General features: G+C 72.9%; 1 protein-coding gene across 1 annotated transcript in view; it reads right to left on the reverse strand.

Moving 5' to 3' along the window:
* Window positions 1-18,624, reverse strand: part of LOC136995230 (dynein axonemal heavy chain 2-like) — a 57,325-nt gene that overhangs the window by 25,958 nt on the left and 12,743 nt on the right. The window contains 27 exon segments of the mRNA XM_067315054.1: window positions 870-1,002; window positions 1,095-1,237; window positions 2,443-2,603; window positions 3,430-3,582; window positions 4,419-4,568; window positions 5,092-5,222; window positions 5,957-6,042; window positions 6,127-6,315; window positions 7,187-7,291; window positions 7,376-7,796; window positions 8,472-8,563; window positions 8,644-8,790; window positions 10,004-10,162; window positions 10,671-10,808; window positions 10,892-11,028; window positions 11,144-11,261; window positions 12,031-12,249; window positions 12,928-13,080; window positions 13,569-13,727; window positions 15,050-15,139; window positions 16,134-16,319; window positions 16,413-16,605; window positions 16,690-16,793; window positions 16,871-17,059; window positions 17,595-17,705; window positions 18,083-18,208; window positions 18,298-18,396. Coding sequence (XP_067171155.1) covers window positions 870-1,002; window positions 1,095-1,237; window positions 2,443-2,603; window positions 3,430-3,582; window positions 4,419-4,568; window positions 5,092-5,222; window positions 5,957-6,042; window positions 6,127-6,315; window positions 7,187-7,291; window positions 7,376-7,796; window positions 8,472-8,563; window positions 8,644-8,790; window positions 10,004-10,162; window positions 10,671-10,808; window positions 10,892-11,028; window positions 11,144-11,261; window positions 12,031-12,249; window positions 12,928-13,080; window positions 13,569-13,727; window positions 15,050-15,139; window positions 16,134-16,319; window positions 16,413-16,605; window positions 16,690-16,793; window positions 16,871-17,059; window positions 17,595-17,705; window positions 18,083-18,208; window positions 18,298-18,396 — 4,092 coding nt within the window.

Below are 18,624 nucleotides of genomic sequence, written 5' to 3' on the forward strand. Positions count from 1 at the left end.
CCGCGGGGAGGGGGAGCCCGGAGGGACGGGGACGGGGCACCCCCACCCAGGGGGATGGGGACAGGGAACCTGCCACCCAGGGGGACAGGGACGGGGATAGGGCGCCTGTGGGGATGGGGACGGGGTGCCTGCGCCCGGGGGGGGATGGGGTAGGGGGACACCCGTCCCATGTGGGGACGGCTCACGGGGGCACCCGGCACTAGGCAGCACCCACCTCATGTGGGGCTGGCTCCGGGGGGGCACCGCGGGCCCCCACCCCACATGGGGCCGGCTCTGGGGGCTCCCGCCCCACACAAAGGTGTCTCTGAGGCACCGTAGGGAGCTCTAGGGCAGCGTGGGGGGCACCCACCCCACACCTGGGTGTCTCTAGGGTGGTGCAAGGGGCACCCACCCCACATTGGGCTGGTTCTGGGGTGCTGTGGGGAGCTCTAGGGCAGCGCAGGGGGCACCCACCCCACAAGTGGGTGTCTCTAGGGTGGCACGGGGGGTCCCCACCCCACATTGGGCTGGTTCTGGGGTGCCGTGGGGAGCACCCCCCCCAGGTGCAGTGTCTCTAGGGTGGCATGGGGGGTCCCCACCCCACATTGGGCTGGTTCTGGGGTGCCGTGGGGAGCTCTAGGGCAGCACGGGGGGCACCCACCCCACACATGGGTGTCTCTAGGGTGGCATGGGGACACCCACCCCACATGGGGCTGGTTCTGGGGCGCCGTGGGGAGCTCTAGGGCAGCGCGGGGGGCACCCACCCCACACGTGGGTGTCTCTAGGGCAGCGCGGGGGACCCCCGCCCCAGGTGCAGTGTCTCTACGGTGGCGCAGGGGACCCCCACCCCACGTGCGGGGGCCCGGGGGGGGGCGGCGCGGGGGTCTCACCTCGGGCTCGGGGCCCAGCTCCAGCCCCTCCAGGGACTTGTGGGCCACCTCCAGCAGGGCCGAGCGGGGCCAGGCGCCCACCCAGTCGAGGGTGCTGCAGGCCAGCAGCGCCGGGAACTGCCACAGGCGGGTGCTGGGGGGGGGAGGAGGGGGGCAGAGGGCTGAGCGGGGGTCGGGGGGCACACGGGGGGGGAGGGGGGGTCCCGAGAGTGCCCCCCCGCTCACCGGAAGGCCTCGCCGGCGGGGCTGAGGCACAGCAGCACCCGCAGGTCGCGGCGCACCCGCTGCGCCAGGAAGGCCCGCAGCCCGTCCGCGGGGCCCTCGGCGACGCTGGCCGCCCGCGCCGCCGCCCGCACCTGCGCCTCCATCTGGGGGGGGGGGAGGAGGGGGGCACCCACGGGTGACGCCGTGCCGGCCGGGAGCCCCCCTGGCGTACGGCCGGGACCCTGCGGAGCCCCTGTGGGGAGCAGGGACCCCCTGGGGGGGGGATTGGGGATCCCCTGGGTAGGATGGGGGACCCTGGGGACCCTGAGGGTGGGAGCAGGAACCCCATGGGGGGGATTGGGGACCCCAGGGACCCGCTGGGTGGCAGTGGGGACCCCGGGCCGGGGCATTAGGAACCCCAGGGTGGGAGCAGGAACCCCATGGGGGGGATTGGGGATCCCCTGGGACCCCAGGGGGACCCCAGGGACCCTGAGGGGGGTAGCAGGAACCCCATGGGGGGGATTGGGGACCCCAGGGACCCGCTGGGTGGCAGTGGGGACCCCAGGCCGGGGCATTAGGAACCCCGGGGTGGGAGCAGGAACCCCATGGGGGGGATTGGGGATCCCCTGGGACCCCAGGGGGACCCCAGGGACCCTGAGGGGGGTAGCAGGAACCCCATGGGGGGGATTGGGGACCCCAGGGACCCGCTGGGTGGCAGTGGGGACCCCGGGCCGGGGCATTAGGAACCCCAGGGTGGGAGCAGGAACCCCATGGGGGGGATTGGGGATCCCCTGGGACCCCAGGGGGACCCCAGGGACCCTGAGGGGGGGAGCAGGAACCCCATGGGGGGGATTGGGGACCCCAGGGACCCGCTGGGTGGCAGTGGGGACCCCGGGCTGGGGCATTAGGAACCCCGGGGTGGGAGCAGGAACCCCATGGGGGGGATTGGGGATCCCCTGGGACCCCAGGGGGACCCCAGGGACCCTGAGGGGGGTAGCAGGAACCCCATGGGGGGGATTGGGGACCCCAGGGACCCGCTGGGTGGCAGTGGGGACCCCGGGCCGGGGCATTAGGAACCCCGGGGGGGAGCAGGAACCCCATGGGGGGGATTGGGGACCCCCTGGGGGGGAATTGAGGACCCCGGGGACCCCTGGGGTGGCAGTGGGGACCCCAGGGACCCTGAGGTAGGGAGCAGGAACCCCATGGGGGGGTTGGGGACCCCAGGGAGGGAATTGTGGACCCCAGAGGGGAGCAGCAACCCCATGGAGGAGGGGGGGGATTTGGGGACACCTGAGTGGGGATGGGGATCCCGTGGGGGGGGGCCGGGGACCCGGGGGGACCCCGGGGAGGGGGGGGTGCCGGCGCCCACCTGCTCCCAGTGGGGGGGGGCGCAGAGGCCAGGCGCCTCCCCCACGGCCAGCAGCCCCTGCAGGTGCTCCAGGGCCTCGTCGGGGGGCAGCTGGCTGTCGGCCAGCAGCAGGGCCACCGGGCCCCCCCCGGCCCCCACCTCCGCCACCAGCTCCCGCAGGTCTGCGCCCGGCGGGGGGGCGGGGTCAGAGAGACCACGCCCCCTCCTGGCCCCGCCTCCCACAGCCCTGCCCTTACCCCCCCCCACCAGCTCCCGCCCTTACCCCCCACCAGCTCCTGCAGGTCTGTGCCCGGGGGGGTGGGGTCAGCGAGGCCCCTCCCCCACCTGGCCCCGCCCACAGCTCTACCCCCCACCCCCGCACTGGTGTGGGCTTGTCTGTCATGGCCTGACCCTGCCCCTGGCCCCACCCCCCCACCCTAGCCCTCCCCCTCGCCCCACCCAGGCGGAACCACAGGGAAAGGGGAGGGGCTGGAAGCAGGGAGCCCCGCCCAGTGGGTGTGGCCTCAGGAAAAGGGGAAGGAGTGTGGGGCAGGTGGCAGTTGCTGGGCGGGGCTTGTTACAAGGGGAGAGGCCCAAGCAGCAAGAGGCGGGACTTGTACAAGAACAGGACAACTGAGACTAGGGGAGGAGCTTGTGTAAAAAGAGGTGGAGCCTGATCAGGAAGGGGAGGAGCCTGGACAAGAAAAGGAAAAGCTTATCATAAAGGGAAGAGCCAATGGAAAAGAGGGAAGGACTGAGAGAACAGGGGAGGAGCCTAAGCCAGAAAGCAGGGCATAGAAGAGTCTTTCAAAGGACTGGGCGTGGCTGAGGTGGGGAGGGGGCGTGGCCAAGCAGAAGGGGTGGGGCCGGGTGGAGGGGGGCCTGGCCAGGCAGAAGGTGGTGTGAATAAGGGAGGATGAGGTGAATAGGGGAGGGGGCGTGGCCAGGCAGCGGGGGGGGGGGCTGGGTGCAGGGGGTGTGGCCAGGCAGCGGGGGGGCGGTACTCACACTGGCAGAGGCGGGGCCCCGCGGGGGGCGGGGCCAGGCGCAGGCGGCAGAGGCGGACCCCCAGGCGGGCCAGGCTGCGGCGCCCGCTGCCCCCAGCCCCCAGCAGCAGCATGTGGCCCCCGGGCTGCCCCACGGCGCGGGCCACGCGGGTCACTGCACGGGGCACACGCGTGTGAGCGGGGACACGGGACCCCCTGCCCCACGGCGCGGGCCACGCGGGTCACTGCACGGGGCACACGCGTGTGAGCGGGGACACGGGACCCCCTGCCCCACGGCGCGGGCCACGCGGGTCACTGCACGGGGCACACACGTGTGAGCGGGGACACGGGACCCCCTGCCCCACGGCGCGGGCCACGCGGGTCACTGCACGGGGCACACGCGTGTGAGCGGGGACACGGGACCCCCTGCCCCACGGCGCGGGCCACGCGGGTCACTGCACGGGGCACACACGTGTGAGCGGGGACACGGGACCCCCTGCCCCACGGCGCGGGCCACGCGGGTCACTGCACGGGGCACACGCGTGTGAGCGGGGACACGGGACCCCCCTGCCCCACGGCGCGGGCCACGCGGGTCACTGCACGGGGCACACGCGTGTGAGCGGGGACACAGGACCCCCCCCGCCCCAAAGACCACACACGTCACTGCGCATGGCACACACGTGAGTGGGGACATGGGACCCCCCCCCGCCCCACAGATCATGTGGGTCACTGCAGGGCACACACATGAGCAGGGGACACGGGATCCCCTGCCCTGTGGGCCACGTGTGTCACTGTGCACGGCACACGTGTGAGCGAGGACACGCCATGTGGCAACACCCACCCCAGAACCCCCATTTGCCCCCCAAGCTCCCCCTTTCCCCCCCAGGCCCCCCATCTGCACCCCCGGGAGCCCCATTTGCCCCCCCGGGCCTCCCATCTGCCCTCCTGGGACCCCCTTTTCCCCCCCATCTGCCCCGCCGGGCCCCCCGTCTGCCCCCCGGCGCCCCTCACCGTGCTCGATGGCCTCGCGGAAGAGCACCAGGCGGAGGGGGTGGGCGCCGGGCGCCCGGTTGTGCTCGCCCAGCACCCGCTCCAGCTCGGCCCGCAGCGCCCCGGCGTCGCCCAGCTCCTCGTACACCCGCCGCCGGCCCATGAAGTCTCCTGCCGCCCCCCCCCCCCCCACCCTGCTCAGGGCCCAGGCGTCCGGGCGCCCCCGCTTCCGCGGGGACCCGGGCGTCCGGGACCCCCACCCTGCTCCCCCCACCTGTGGGAGGACCCAGGTGTCCAGGTGCCCCCACCACCCCCACCTCAGTGGGGACCCAGGCGTCCGGGACCCCCATCCCCCCCCCACCTCCGGAGGGACCCAGGCGTCCGGGACCCCCGTTCCCCCCATCTCCGGAGGAACCCAGGTGTCTGGGACCCCCCACCCTGCTCCCCCCACCTGTGGGAAGACCCAGGCGTCCGGGAGCCCCACCCTGCCTGGCAGTGGGGCCCAGGCGTCCGGGACCCCCGTCCCCCCCACCTCCGGAGAGACCCAGGCATCCGGGACCCCCACCCCATTCCCCCCACCTGTGGAAGGACCCAGGTGTCCGGGACCCCCACCCCGTCCCCCCTACCCCCGGAGGGACCCAGGCGTCCGGGAGCCCCGCCCTGCCCGGCGGCGGGGCCCAGGCGTCCGGCTCACCGAAGAGGGGCGGCTGCCGCTCGGGGCACGCGCGGTGCAAGGGCAGGTCGAAGAAGGCGCCCAGCTTCTCGCCCAGGAGCCCCGCGAAGGCCTCGGCGTCGCCCGCGTCCACCAGCCGGTCCGAGAACACCCTGGGGCGCCCGCGTCCCCCCCTCCCGCGTCACCCTGCCGCCCTCGCGTCACCCTCCGTCCCCCCAACGCGGGCACCCGGATCCTCCCCTGTCCCTGTGCAAGGAGCGCCCACGTCCTCCCATGTCCCCTGGTGCCACCGCTAGGGAAGGACCCGTCCCCACAGGGAGGAACCTGTCACCTATGGAAAGGGACCTGTTGCCCTAGGGAAAGACCTGTCACCCCAATAAGAACTTGTCACCCCAGGAGAGACCCAACACCCTGGGAAGGAATCTGTAACCACAGGAGGAACTTGTCACCCCAGAAAGAACCTGTCACCCCGGGGAGGAACCTGTCACCCCAGGAAGGACCTGTTATCTTAGAGAAGGACCCGTCACCCCCGGGGGATACCTGTCACCCCCGGGAGGAACCTGTCACCCCCGGGAAATACCTGTCACCCGGAGAGGAACCCATCACCCCAGGAGGAACCTGTCACCCTGGGATGGACCCGTCACCCCCGGGAGATACCTGTCACCCCAAGGAGGAACCCGTCACCCTGGGGAGGAACCTGTCACCCCCAGGAGATACCTGTCACCCCAGGGAGAAACCTGTCACCCCAGGAAGAACCCGTCACCCTGGGGAGGGACCTGTCACCCCAGGAGGAACCTGTCACCCCGGGGAGGAACCTGTCACCCTGGCGAGATACCTGTTACCCCGGGGAGGGACCCGTCACCCCAGGAGGGACCCGCCCACACACCTGAAGCACTCGTGGATCCAGAGGCGGATGAAGCTGCTCTTGGTGTCGTGGACGTCCTTGTGCGCCCGCAGCAGGCCCTGGAAGACCTGCGGCGGCCCCGCGCCGTGGGGACGGGGCCGGGGGGGGCGCACGCGGGGGGCCCCATCCCCGTCCCCGTCCCCGTCCCTCACCTTGGCGACGTCGCGCAGGCTGAACTGGTAGTGGCTCGTGGCGGGCACGGGGGGGAAGCGGCGGCGCACGGCGCCCAGCAGCTCCAGGGTGGCGGCCGGCAGCGCCGCCCCCGCCGCCTTCACGGCCCCCTCGAAGTCCTGCAGCTTCTGCGCCAGCAGCGCCCCGAAGACGCCCCGCGCCTGCGCCTCCTGGGGGGCGGCCGGCAGCCCGCGTCCCCCCTCGCCCCCCCACCGCCGCCCGGCACCCCGAAACGGGCGCCGAGGCGCCGGGACGGGGGCGAAACCCGGCACGCGGGGGGCAACCGCGGCGTTTGGGGGGCGAAACCCGGCAGGTAGGGGGCAACTGCGGCGTTTGGGGGGTGAAACCCAGCACGCGGGGGGCAACCGCGGTGTTTGGGGGGTGAAACCCGGCACGCGGGGGGCAACCGCGGTGTTTGGGGGGTGAAACCCAGCATGCGGGGGGCAACCGTGGCGTTTGGGGGGCAAAACCCGGCACGCGGGGGGCAACCGCGGTGTTTGGGGGGTGAAACCCGGCACGCGGGGGGCAACCGCGGCGTTTGGGAGGGCGAAACCCGGCACGCGGGGGGCAACCATGGCGTTTGGGGGGGTGAAACCTGGCATGTGGGGGGCAACTGCAGCGTTTGGGGGGCAAAACCCAGCACGACGGGGGCAAAACCCAGCGTGTCGGGGGCGACTCTGGCAGGCCGGGGGCAAACGCAGCCTGCCGGGGGCAAACGCGGTGCACCAAGGGGGCAAACACAACATACCTGGGGCAAACGCAACACACTGGGGGCAAACGCCGTGTGCCGGGGGGGGGGGGGCAAACGTGACGCACTGAGGGGAGAGGGGGGGCAAACGTGGCACGCTGGGGGGCAAACAGGGCATGTGGGGGGCAAATGTGACGCACCAGGGGGACAAACAGGGCATGTGGGGAGCAAATACAACACGTCAGGTGGCAAACGCGCCGCAGCGGGGGCAAATGCGCCGTGCCAAGGGGGCAAACGCGCCGCGGCGGGGGGCAAACGCGGGGGGGGGGGCGGCGGCAGCAGCCTCCTCTCACCGTGGGGCCGTTCATGTTGAGCAGGTTGAAGCGCCACTGGAGCCGGGGCGGCAGGGGGCCGCGGCCGCCCCCCGGCGGGGCCATGGCCGCCAGCAGCGCCAAGCCCTGCGCGGAGGGGAGGCCGGTGGGCGCCCGTCCCCCCTGTCCCCCCGTTCCCCCCGTCCCCCCGTCCCCCATCCCCACCTGGACGCGGCGGCGGGCCGGGGCGCCGGCGCGCTGGTACCAGACGCCGTGCTCCAGGCAGAGGCGCAGCAGCTCGAGGGGCGGCCGGGCGCCGGCGGCGTCGGGCGCCGGCAGGTTGAGGTCGTCGAGGAAGGCGGCGAGGCGGCGGCCGCCCGCCGGCGCGTACGTGCCCTTGGCGCGCTTCTCCAGCCGGCCGCGCAGGGCGCCGCGCAGCCCCGCCGCCGTCGTCCGCGCCGACACGCTGAGGGCGAGCTGGGCCCAGCGGGCGGCGTCGAGGCCCCGCAGGAGGCCGCGGGCCAGCGCCGTCTTGCCGGCGCCCGGCGGCGCCACGAGGAGCGCGGGGCTGCCGGCGGCCAGCAGCGCCCGCGCCAGGTACTGGTAGCGCGCCGTGTCCGCCGTGGGCACCAGCAGCTCGTAGAAGGGGGCGCTGGGGGCGACAGGAGGCCCGGTCGGGGTCGGGGGGTGGCGGCGAGGGGGGTAACGCCACGCCGAGCCCCGAGGCCGTGCTGCACCGAGACACGTGGCTGCACCGTGCCCGGCTGGCACCGGGGACGAGCTGTGGTGCCTGGGACGAGCTGCGGTGCCAGGGACAAGCCGTGGTGGCACCTGGGATGAGCCGCGGTGGCCGTGGACAAGACATGGCGCCAGGGACAAGCCGTGGCATCAGGGACAAGCCGTGGTGGCACCTGGGATGAGCCACAGTGGCCGTAGACAAGCCATGGTACCAAGGACAAGCCGTGGCATCAGGGACAAGCCATGGTGGCACCTAGGATGAGCCACGGTGGCCATGGACAAGCCATGGCACCAGGGACAAGCTGTGGCGGCACCTGGGACGAGCTGTGGTGGCCAGGGACAAACCACGGCACCAGGGACAAGGTGTAGTGCCAGGGATGAGCCATGGTGCCAGGGACAAGCCGCAGTGCTTGGGGACAAGCCATGGCACCTGGGCTGAGGCGCGGTGGCCGGGGGATGACCCACGGCACCAGGGATGAGCCATGGTGGCACCTGGGATGAGCTATGGTGGTTGTGGACAACCTGTGGTGCCAGGGACAAGCTGCGGTGGCACCTGGGTCGAGGTGCGGCGCCCGCCATCCCCACTCACTCGGGCGGGTAGCGCCACGCGGTGGGCAGCAGCTCCTCAAAGGAGGCCCAGGCCTTCTTCTTGGGGTCCACGAAATAGTCGTAGACGGTGTCCTGGGGGGGGACAGGCGGAGGCGGTGAGGGGCCGGCGCGGGCACCCCGGGGCGTCCCGGCGGCGGCGGCGGCGGCGGCACCTTGCTGGGGAAGGAGGCGTCCATCTCGCGGAGGCAGGCGTCGAGGCGCTTGCGGCCGGCCTCGTCCACGGCGCCGCCCACCGCCCACACCAGGCTGAAGAGGAAGAGGAGCTCCAGCAGCGCCGGGTCGCGGGCGCCGGCGCCCACCTGCGGGCAAGGAGGCGCCGGGGGGGGGGCTCGAGGCGGGCGGGAAGGGGCGCTGCCGCGGCACCACCGCCACCGAGGGACCCGCGCCGCGGCCTGCGGGACGGCCGGCGCGCAAAAACCGCTGCGGGAAGGGGAGCGACGGCGCGAAACGGGGAGGGATCCTGCAAAAACCGCTGCGGGAAGGGGAGCAATGCCCTGAAATGGGGAGGAATCCTGCAAAAACCGCTGCGGGAAGGGGAGCGACAGCACGAAACGGGGAGGAATCCTGCAAAAACCGCTGCGGGAAGGGGAGCGACGGCGCGAAACGGGGAGGAATCCTGCAAAAACCGCTGCGGGAAGGGGAGCGACGGTGCAAAACGAGGAGGAATCCTGCAAAAACTGCTGCAGAAAAGGAAGCGACAGCGCGAAACGGGCAGGAATCCTGCAAAAACTGCTGTGGGAAGGGGAGTGATGGCGCGAAACGGGGAGGAATCCTGCAAAAAACGCTGCGGGAAGGGAAACGATGGCGCAAAACGGGGAGGAATCCTACAAAAAACGCTGCGGGAAGGGGAGCGACGGTGTGAAACGGGGAGGAATCCTGCAAAAAACGCTGCGGGAAGGGAAACGATGGCGCAAAACGGGGAGGAATCCTACAAAAAACGCTGCGGGAAGGGGAGCGACGGTGTGAAACGGGGAGGAATCCTGCAAAAACCGCTGCGGGAAGGGGAGCGACAGCGCAAAACGGGGAGGAATCCTGCAAAAACCGCTGCGGGAAGGGGAGCGATGCCCTGAAACGGGGGGAAACCGCTGTGGAAAGGGGAGCGACAGCCCAAAACAGGGGGAAACTGCTGCGGAAAGGGGAGCGATGCAGCGAGAAAAAGGGAGAAGAGCGACCAAAAGAAGAGGAACAGTGTGAAAAAGAGGGATGAAAGAGGTAAAAAGAGAAAGGCCGCGGCAAACCGGGGAGGAATCCCAGGAAGAGGAGAGCGAGGCCGCCAAAAGCAGGGGGACAGTGCAAAGAAACAGGGCAAAGGCCCCCAAAAAAGGGGAGAAATACTGGAAAAAGGGGAAAAATACCCGAAAAAGGGGAAGAACGTTGGAAAAAGCAGAGGAATACGGCAAAAAGAAGCGGGATAGTGCAAGAGGGGCAGCGGGGCTGCGCCGGGAAAGGCGGCGGCGCGGCGGTGGCGGCACGGCGGTGGCTCCCGTCCCCGTCGCCGTCGCCGTCGCCTACCCCATTCTCCGGCGTGGCCAGGGCGGCGTAGAGCTTGCAGAGGGAGGCGACGGCGGCCGCCTCGCCCAGGGGCACCGGCTCGCGGCACTGCGCCGCCTTGAACGCCAGCAGCGGCTCCAGGAACTTGTCAAAGAGGCGCCGCAGCGTCGCCGCCTCGTCCTGCCCGGGGACAAAGGAGGTGGCAAGGCGGCGTCACGCCGGGGACGAGGCGGCGTCACGCCGGGGACGAGGCGGCGTCACACCGGGGACAAGCCCGCTCACACCGGGGATGAGCCCGGCCTCGCAGTGCCGGGCTGGGGACGAGCCCGGCCTCGTGGCGCCGCACCAGGGACAAGCACAGTCGTGCCAGGGACGAGCCCGGCCTCATGGTGCCGCGCCAGGGACAAGCCTGGTCACACCAGGGACGAGCCTGGCCTCGCGGTGCCACGCTGGGGACGAGCCCGCTCGCATTGGGAATGAGCCTGGCCTCGTGGCGCTGCGCCAGGGACAAGCACAGTTGTGCCTGGGATGAGTCTGGCCTCGTGGTGTCACACTAGGGACAAGCCCGGTTGTGCCGGTGACCAGCCTGGCCTTGCGGCGTTGCACCGGGGACGAGCCCGGTCGTGCCGGTGACCAGCCCGGCATGGCACCGGGGATGGCGGGGGCTTTCCCGGCGGCCGCGCGGTACCTGGGGGCGGGTGCCGAGCCAGGAGAGCACGTAGGGCTTCCAGCCCAGGGCGCCGTAGTCCATGTAGACGACGCCGCAGCGGGAGACGGCGGCGGGCGAGGCGGCGGCCAGGTCCTCCACCTCGAAGAGTAGGGAGACCTGCGGCGGGGGGGGGGACGCAGGGGTGAGGGCCGTCCCCCGCGTGTCCCCCCCCGTCCCCCCCGTGCGTCCCCCCCACTCGCCTGTTCGGGCAGGGCGATGCGCTCGCCGCTGCCCAGCGTCAGGACGCGGCAGTCGTCCAGGGCCGAGCTCAGCGCCTCCATCCACAGGGCGTCGGCGGGGCCGTCCAGCACGATCCACTTGTCCTCCGGCTTCTCGTCTGCGGCGCCCGGGGCCCCGTCAAGCGCCCGCGGGTGCCCCCCGGCCCCGCCAGCACCCGCGGGTGCCCCCCGGCCCCGTCAAGCACCCGCGGGTGCCCCCCCGGCCCGCCCTACCGGCGCAGGCGGCGCGCAGCAGCTCCGCGAGGACGCCGTCCACCCAGCCGCCCGTGTCGGGGTCGTACTCGCCGTACAGCTCGCCCGGGGACAGCGCCTTCGGGTTCAGCACGAAGTCCTGCGGGGGGGGGACGGTGACGGGGACGGGATCAGGCACCAGGCTGGTGGCCGTGCCCCAGCTGGGGTGCCCCCGTGTCCCTGAATCCCCGTGCCTGTGTCCACCCGCCCCTGTGGCCCCCAATCCCCGCATCCTTGGATCTCCGTCTTCTCCTGTCCCTGCATCCTTGTATCCTCATGTCCCCAGATCCACGGGCCTGTGTCCCCGTGTGCCTGCATCCCCACGTCCATGTGCCCACGTCCCCACGTCTGCATGTCCCTGTGTCCCCACATCCCCATGTCCCCACATCCCCATATCCATGCGCCTGTGTCCCCGCATCTCTATGCCTCTGTATTCCCGTCTCCATGCCCTTGTGTCCCTGTATCCCCACATCCCTGTGTCCCAACATCCCTGCATTCTGGGGTCCCTTCATCCTGGTGTCCCGCATCCCCGTGTCTCCGCATCCCCACGTCCCCATGTCTCCGCATCCCCATGTCCGTGTCCCTGTGTTCCCCCATCCCCACGTCCCCGTGTCTCCGCATCCCCGTGTCTCCACATCCCAACAGCCCTGTGTCTCCGCATCCCCATGTCCATGTCCCTGGGTTCCCCCATCCCCACGTCCCCATGTCTCCACATCCCCACGTCCCCGTGTCTCCACACCCCCGTGTCTCCGCATCCCCACGTCCCCGTGTCTCTGCATCCCCATGTCCTTGTCCCTGTGTTCCCCCATCCCCACGTCCCCATGTCCCCGCGTCCCCGCGTCCCCGTGTCCCCGCGCCCCGGGGCTCACCCGGACGAGGCGGCCGCAGGGGTGGCGGGCGCGGGCCAGGCCGCCGAGGGCGCTCTGCAGGGCGCGCCACGTGGCGCTCTTGCCGCTGCCGGGGGGGCCGGCCAGGACGGCGGGCCGCCGCCTCCGCCCCGTCTCCCACAGCTGCCGCACCTTGGCCACCGCCGCCGCCGTGGCCTGCAGCCCCGCCGCCGCCAGCGCCACCGCCGCCGCCGCCGCCACCTGCCCCGCCACGCCACGCCCCGCCTCAGCTGGGGGCGGGGCCTGGCAGAGGGGGCGGGGCCAGGATGCCAGGGGGCGGGGCTGGCAGGGGGCAGGGCTTGGCAGAAGAGCAGGGCCAGGACCAGGGAGGGGGGCGGAGCTGGGCTCAGTGGGGGGTGGGGCCTGGCAGGGGGCAGGGCCTGGAAGAGGGGGCGGGGCCAGGATGCCAGGGAGGGGGGCGGAGCTGGGCTCAGTGGGAGGTGGGGCTGGAGCCAGGCAGGGGGTGCGGCCTGATGGGGCTGGGTGGGAGGAGTGGGGACAGAATGCTGGGGGTGGGGCTAGGCTATGGGGGTGGAGCCTGGGGTGGGGTGGGGCGGGGCTGGGCAGGAGGGGCGGGGCCAGAATGCTGGCAAGGTAGAGCAGGCCTGTGCAGGGGCGGAGCTGGGCTGCAGGGGCGGAGCTGGGCTGCAGGGGTGGGGCCAGGATGTGGGAGGAGCAGAGCTGGGCAGTGAGGGGGGTGGAGCCAGGGTTCAGGGGGGCGTGGTGTGGCTGTGGGGGTGGGGCCAGGTGCAAGGGGCAGAGCCAGGCAGGGGGCAAGGCCAGGCAGGCACAGACATCCAGGCAGCAGTGGGGACCAGCAGTGGGGAGGCGGAGCCTGGCAGCAGGGGGCGGGGCCCGGCGGCAGGGGGCGGGGCCCACCTCGCTGCCCTCCTCGTCGTAGTCACAGTCATCGCCGTCGCCCGGCGGGGGCTCGGTGCCCGGGAAGAGGTCGCGCAGCAGCGCCCGGAAGGGCGCCAGGTCCTCGGGCGCCAGCCCCGGTTCCAGCGTTGCCGCCGCCGCCTCCAGCAGCACCTGCGGAAGCCCAGAAAGGGCCGGAGACCGTCCCTGCACAGTCCCCAGGGTGTCCCCATCCCTGGCGTTCTCCATCTCCCAGCAATCCCTGTCCCTGGGGTGTCCTCATCCCTGTGACTCTCTCTTCGTAGTGGTCCCTGGCCCTGGAGCGTCCTTGTCCCCAGGGTGTCCCCATCCCCGGCGTTCCCCGTCCACCAGCAATCCCTGTCCCCGGGGTGTCCTCGTCCCCGCAACTCTCTCTTCCCAGTGGTCCCTGGCCCCAGAGTGTCCTTGTCCCCAGGGTGTCCCCATCCCCGGCGTTCCCCGTCCCCCAGCAATCCCTGTCCCCAGGGTGTCCCCATCCCCAAGATGTCCCTGTCTGTGTGTGTGGGGGGGGGGGTTGGTGATCCCAGTCCCTGGGGAGACCCTGCCCCACAGTGTCCCCATGCCTGGTGTTCCCCGTCCCCAGAGCGTCCCCGTGCCCGCGCCGCCCCCAGGGTGCCCCGCACCTCGTCGTCGCCCAGCTGGGGGTGGCGGCGGCGGGCGGCGCCGGCGCGGCGCAGCAGCGGCACCAGCGCCCGCAGCCCGAACCCGGCCTCGTAGTGGGGCTGCGGCGAGAGCTGGGGCGGCGCCAGCGAGCACAGCGCCTGCAGCCGCCGCGCCAGCGCCTGCCCCCGCGCCCGTCAGCGCCCGCCCCAGCACCCGGCACCCGCGGGGCGCCCCCGCGGCACCCACGAGAGACCGCGAGCACCCAGGGAGCACCCACAAGGGACCGCGAGCACACGGGGGGCACGGGGGAGCACCCACGAGGGACCACGAGCACACGGGGGGCACAGGGGGCACCCACGAGGGACCGCGAGCGCCCAAGGGGCACGGGGGGGCACCCAAAGAGGAACTTGAGCACCCATGAGGGAGCACGAGCACCCAGGGGGCACCCACGAGGGACCGGGAGCACCCACGAGGGACCGGGAGCACCCATGAGGGAACCCGAGCACCCAGGGAGCACCCACGAGGGACCGGGAGCACCCAAGGGACACAGGGGGCACCCACAAGGGACCACGGGCACCCAGGGAGCACCCACGAGGAACCAGGAGCACCCGAGGGGCACGGGGGGCACCCAAGGGACACAGGAGGCACCCACAAGGGACCACGAGCACCCAGGGGGCACCCATGAGGGAGCACGAGCACCCAGGGGGCACCCACGAGGGACCGGGAGCACCCACGAGGGACCGGGAGCACCCACGAGGGACCGGGAGCACCCAGGGAGCACCCACGAGGGACCGGGAGCACCCAAGGGACACAGGGGGCACCCACAAGGGACCACGGGCACCCAGGGAGCACCCACGAGGAACCAGGAGCACCCGAGGGGCACGGGGGGCACCCGAGGGACACATAAGCACCCACAAGGGACCACGAGCACCCAGGGGGCACCCATGAGGGAACACGAGCACCCAGGGAGCACCCACGAGGGACCACAAGCACCCGAGGGGCACAAGGGGCACCCACGAGGGACCATGAGCACCCATGAGGGAACCCATGAGGGAACGCAAGCACCCACGAGAGACCACGAGCACCCAGGGAGCACCCACGAGGGAACGCGAGTACCCAAGGAGCACAGAGGAGCACCCACGAGGAACCACGAGCACCCATGAGGGACCCTGAGCGCCCAAGGGGCATGGGAGGGCACCCAAAGAGGAACTTGAGCACCCACGAGGGACCGCAAGCACCCACAGGGCACAGGGGAGCACCCACGAGAGACCACGAGCACCCAGGGAGCACCCACGAGGGACCGCGAGCGCCCAAGGAGCATGGGGGGCACCCAAAGAGGAACTTGAGCACCCACAAGGGACCGCAGGCACCCGCAGGGCACAGGGGGGCACCCAAGGGGGACCGTAAGCGCCCAGAGGAGATGGGGGGGCACCCGCGAGGGACGGGGGGCACCCGCGAGGGACGGACGGACGGACGGACGGGGGGCGCCGGGCTGCCCCACCTTGCAGTCGCCGAAGCCCTCGGCGAGCAGCAGCCCCTCGGCGACGAGGGCGGCGTCGGGCGCCGCCATGGCCACGGGGCGCAGCAGCTCCTGCAGCCCGGGGGGCAGCTCCGCCGCGCCCCCCCCCCTCTGCGGCCCCCGGCGGCGGGGGGGGGGGGGGGGGAGGGGGGGTCAGCGCCCCGCCCCCGCCAGCCCCCCCCGGCGCCCCCCCGGCCCCGGGTCACCCTCCCTGTCCCCCCCCCAGCCCTTCTGTGATGCCCCCAGTGCCCCCCAGCCTGGCCCTGCCCTCCCCCCCCCCAGGCTCCACGGCCCTGTTCGCGGTCCCCCACGGTCCCCACAGCCCCGTCCCTGTCCCCACGGCCCAGTGCCACCGTCCCCATCCCCTGGAGTCCCCATGCTGCCACCCCCAATCCCCCAGAGCCCCCAGGCCATCGCTCCTGTCCCCTGGAGTCCCTGTGCTGCCACCCCTGGCCCCCAGGGCCCCCAGGTCCCCATACCTGTCCCCTAGAGTCCCCATGGTGCCACCTCTGGTCCCCTGGAGCCCCCAGGCCACCATCCCCTAGAGTCCCCATGGTGCCACCCCCAGTCCCCCAGAGCCCCCAGGCCCCCATCCCCTAGAGTCCCCACGGTGCCACCCCCGGTCCCCCAGAGCCCCCAGGCCACCATCCCCTACAGTCCCCATGGTGCCACCCCCTGTCCCCTGGAGCCCCCATCCCTGTCCCCTACAGTCCCATAGTGCCACCCTGGTCCCCCAGAGCCCCCAGGCCATTGCTCCCGTCCCCTACAGCCCCCATGCTGCCACCCCTGGCCCCCAGAGCCCCCAGGCCGCTGTCCCTGTCCCCTAGAGTCCCCGTGGTGCCACCCCCAGGCCCCCGGAGCCCCCAAGCCCCCACCCCCTAGAGTCCCCACGGTGCCACCCCTGTCCCACCACCCAGTGCCACCACCCCTGTCCCCATCCCTGTGGCACTGTCCCCATTCCCTATAGTCCCCACAGCAGCCCATAGCCCAGTGCCACCCTCCCTGTCCCCACCATCCCCACGGCCCCGTCCCCCCCGCGTGGCTGCCGCCGCCGCCGCCGCGGTGCCCTACCCAGGTCGGCGGTGACGAAGAGGCCGCAGGAGGGGCGCAGGGCCACGGCGCGTCCCTCCAGGGCCACGGCGGCCCGGCCGGCGCCCAGGGCGGCCAGGAGGGCGCCCAGCTGCTGCGCCGCCACCGCCAGCGTCGGCGGCGCCAGGCGTCCCAGCGCCTCCAGGCAGCCCCAGGCGCCCGTCTGCGGCGGTGAGCAGCGCCGTGGGGGCCGGGCTCCCCCCACGGCACGGCACGGCACGACGCGGCGCGGTGTCCCCCCACGCCGTCGCCTCACCTGCGCCAGGCCGGCGAAGAGGCGCCCCAGGGCGGCGCAGTCGAGCCCGCCGCCGGCGCAGCTCAGCACCAGCACCCGGGCGCCCAGCGCCTTGCCCAGCTCCTTGACGGTCTCCGTCTTGCCGGTGCCGGCGGGGCCGCTGAGGGCGCCGCCGCGGCGCAGGTGCAGCGCCAGGGTGAGGGCCAGGAAGCACCTGCGGGGGTGGTGGGGGGTGGGGGGCGTCAGGCGGCGGCGGCGGTGGGCACCGGGGGTGTTTCGGGGCGGGGGGCGCGGGCACCTCTCGGTGAGGGGGGTGACGACGAGGCGCCCCGAGTTGCCCAGGTACTCGTAGCCGTAGGGCAGCTGGGCGCAGGTCTGCCGGGCCACGCAGTCGTCGGCGTCCTGCGGGGAGAGGCGTCACCGCCGTCACCGCCACCGCCGCCCACTGTCACCCGCCGTCACCGTCGCCCGCCGCTCACCTTGTCCCAGTAGAGGCGCAGCTGGCCGAGCCACTCGAAGGCCTGGGCGTCGGGGGCGCCGCCGCGGTACAGGCGCTCGGCCACGTCGCGGGCGTGCGCCTCCACCGTCACCAGCGCCGCCAGGCGGAGGCGCGGGCCCTCGGGCAGGCTGCCGCGCAGCGCCTCCGCGTAGCGCCTCAGCACCGCCGCCTGCGCGGGCACCGCGGCGCCGGTGAGCTGCCGCCGCCGCCGCCGCTCGGCAAAGCGCCACGCAGCTCGGCGAGGCAACAGGCGTCTCGGCAAAGCGCCGGGATGGCTCGGTGAGGCGCCACGGCCGCTCGGCAAAGCACCGGGACGGCTTTGCTCGGCCCCAAGCGTCTTGGCAAAGCACCGGGACGCCTCAGCTCAGCGCCAGACACCTCGGCAAAGCGCCAGGACAAGTCGGCAAAGCGCCGGGACGCCTCAGCTCAGTGCTGGACATCCCGGCAAAGTGCTGGATGTCTCGGCTCAGTGCCGAGCGTCTCGGCAAAGCACCGGGATGTGTCGGTGCGACACCACGGCCGCTCGGCAAAGCACCGGGACAGCTCGGCAAAGCACCGGGACAGCTCGGCAAAGCACCAAGCGCCTTGGCAAAGCACCAGGACGTCTTGGCGAGGCACCGTGGCCTCTCGGCAAAGCGCCGGATGTCTCGGCTCAGCGCCGGGAGCCTCGGCTGAGCGCCGGGACGCCGGGGCTGGGCCCTCACCTGCTTCTTCCTCACGTCCTTGAGGAAGCGCCGGTCGCCGTGCTCCTTGCTCTGGGCCAGGCTGCGCGAGACGTCAGCCGTCCACTGGATCTGGCTCGCCGCGATCACCAGCTGCGGCGGGCGGGGGGCCGATCAGGCAGCGTCGCCCCCGGCGTCCCCAACGTCCCCCCAGCGTCTGCAACGTCCCCCCAGCATCTCCCCCATGTCCCCAGTGTCCCCCTGGTGTCCCCAGAGCCCCCCAGCGTCCCCAGTGTCCCCTGGTGTCCCCAGAGCCCCCTCAGGGACCTTGGCAGGGAGCCGCAGGAGCCACCCCCACCCCTTTTTCCAGGGCCCCCTCCTGTCCCCATTCCTCGAGGAAGAGGAGGGTGCAGCGGCACCGCTACGACCCCCCCCCCTTGGCCGCCTCCTCTCGGCCCCCCCCCCCCATACTGGGGAGCCCCAAAGCGGGGGGGCGCCCGGCAGGGGCCCAGGCGTCCGGGGCGGCTCACCTGGCCGGGCCACTCCTTGGCCCACTTGTCCCTCTTGGCGGGGCTTTTCCGCAGGGCGAGGAGGCAGGAGCGGAGCAGCTCCCGCAGGGTGTCCCGCATGGCGCGCTCCACCTCGCGCAGCTGCTCCTGGGGAAGGGGGGGGGGAAGGGGGGGCGCAGGGCTGAGCGGGGGGGGGGTTTCGGGGGGGCTCCCGGCGCGCCCCGGCCCGCGCTCACCTCCAGGGGCCCCTCCAGCGGCAGGGGCCGGCTGAACTCCACGTACTCGCCGTCCGCGGCCAGCATGCCCGACGCCTCCGCCCGGCCGCCTGGCCCCGTCTGCGGCGAGGGGGGGGGGGAGGAAGGGGGGGGCAGCGGGGCTGGCGGCCGCTCTGGGGCCGCGACGAGCCCCCCCGGCCCGCTGATGGGGGGGGGGGGGCCGCGATCGAGCCCCCCCGGCGCGCCCGAGCCCATGGGGATCCCCAATCCGACAAGGGGCCCAATCCAATGGGCAGCCCTGATCTGACAGGGATCCCCAATCCAGCAGGGATCCCTGGATCCAATAGA

The sequence above is a fragment of the Apteryx mantelli genome, chromosome 40 (assembly GCF_036417845.1).
Source record: "Apteryx mantelli isolate bAptMan1 chromosome 40, bAptMan1.hap1, whole genome shotgun sequence".
In the NCBI taxonomy this organism is placed as follows: Eukaryota; Metazoa; Chordata; class Aves; order Apterygiformes; family Apterygidae; genus Apteryx; species Apteryx mantelli.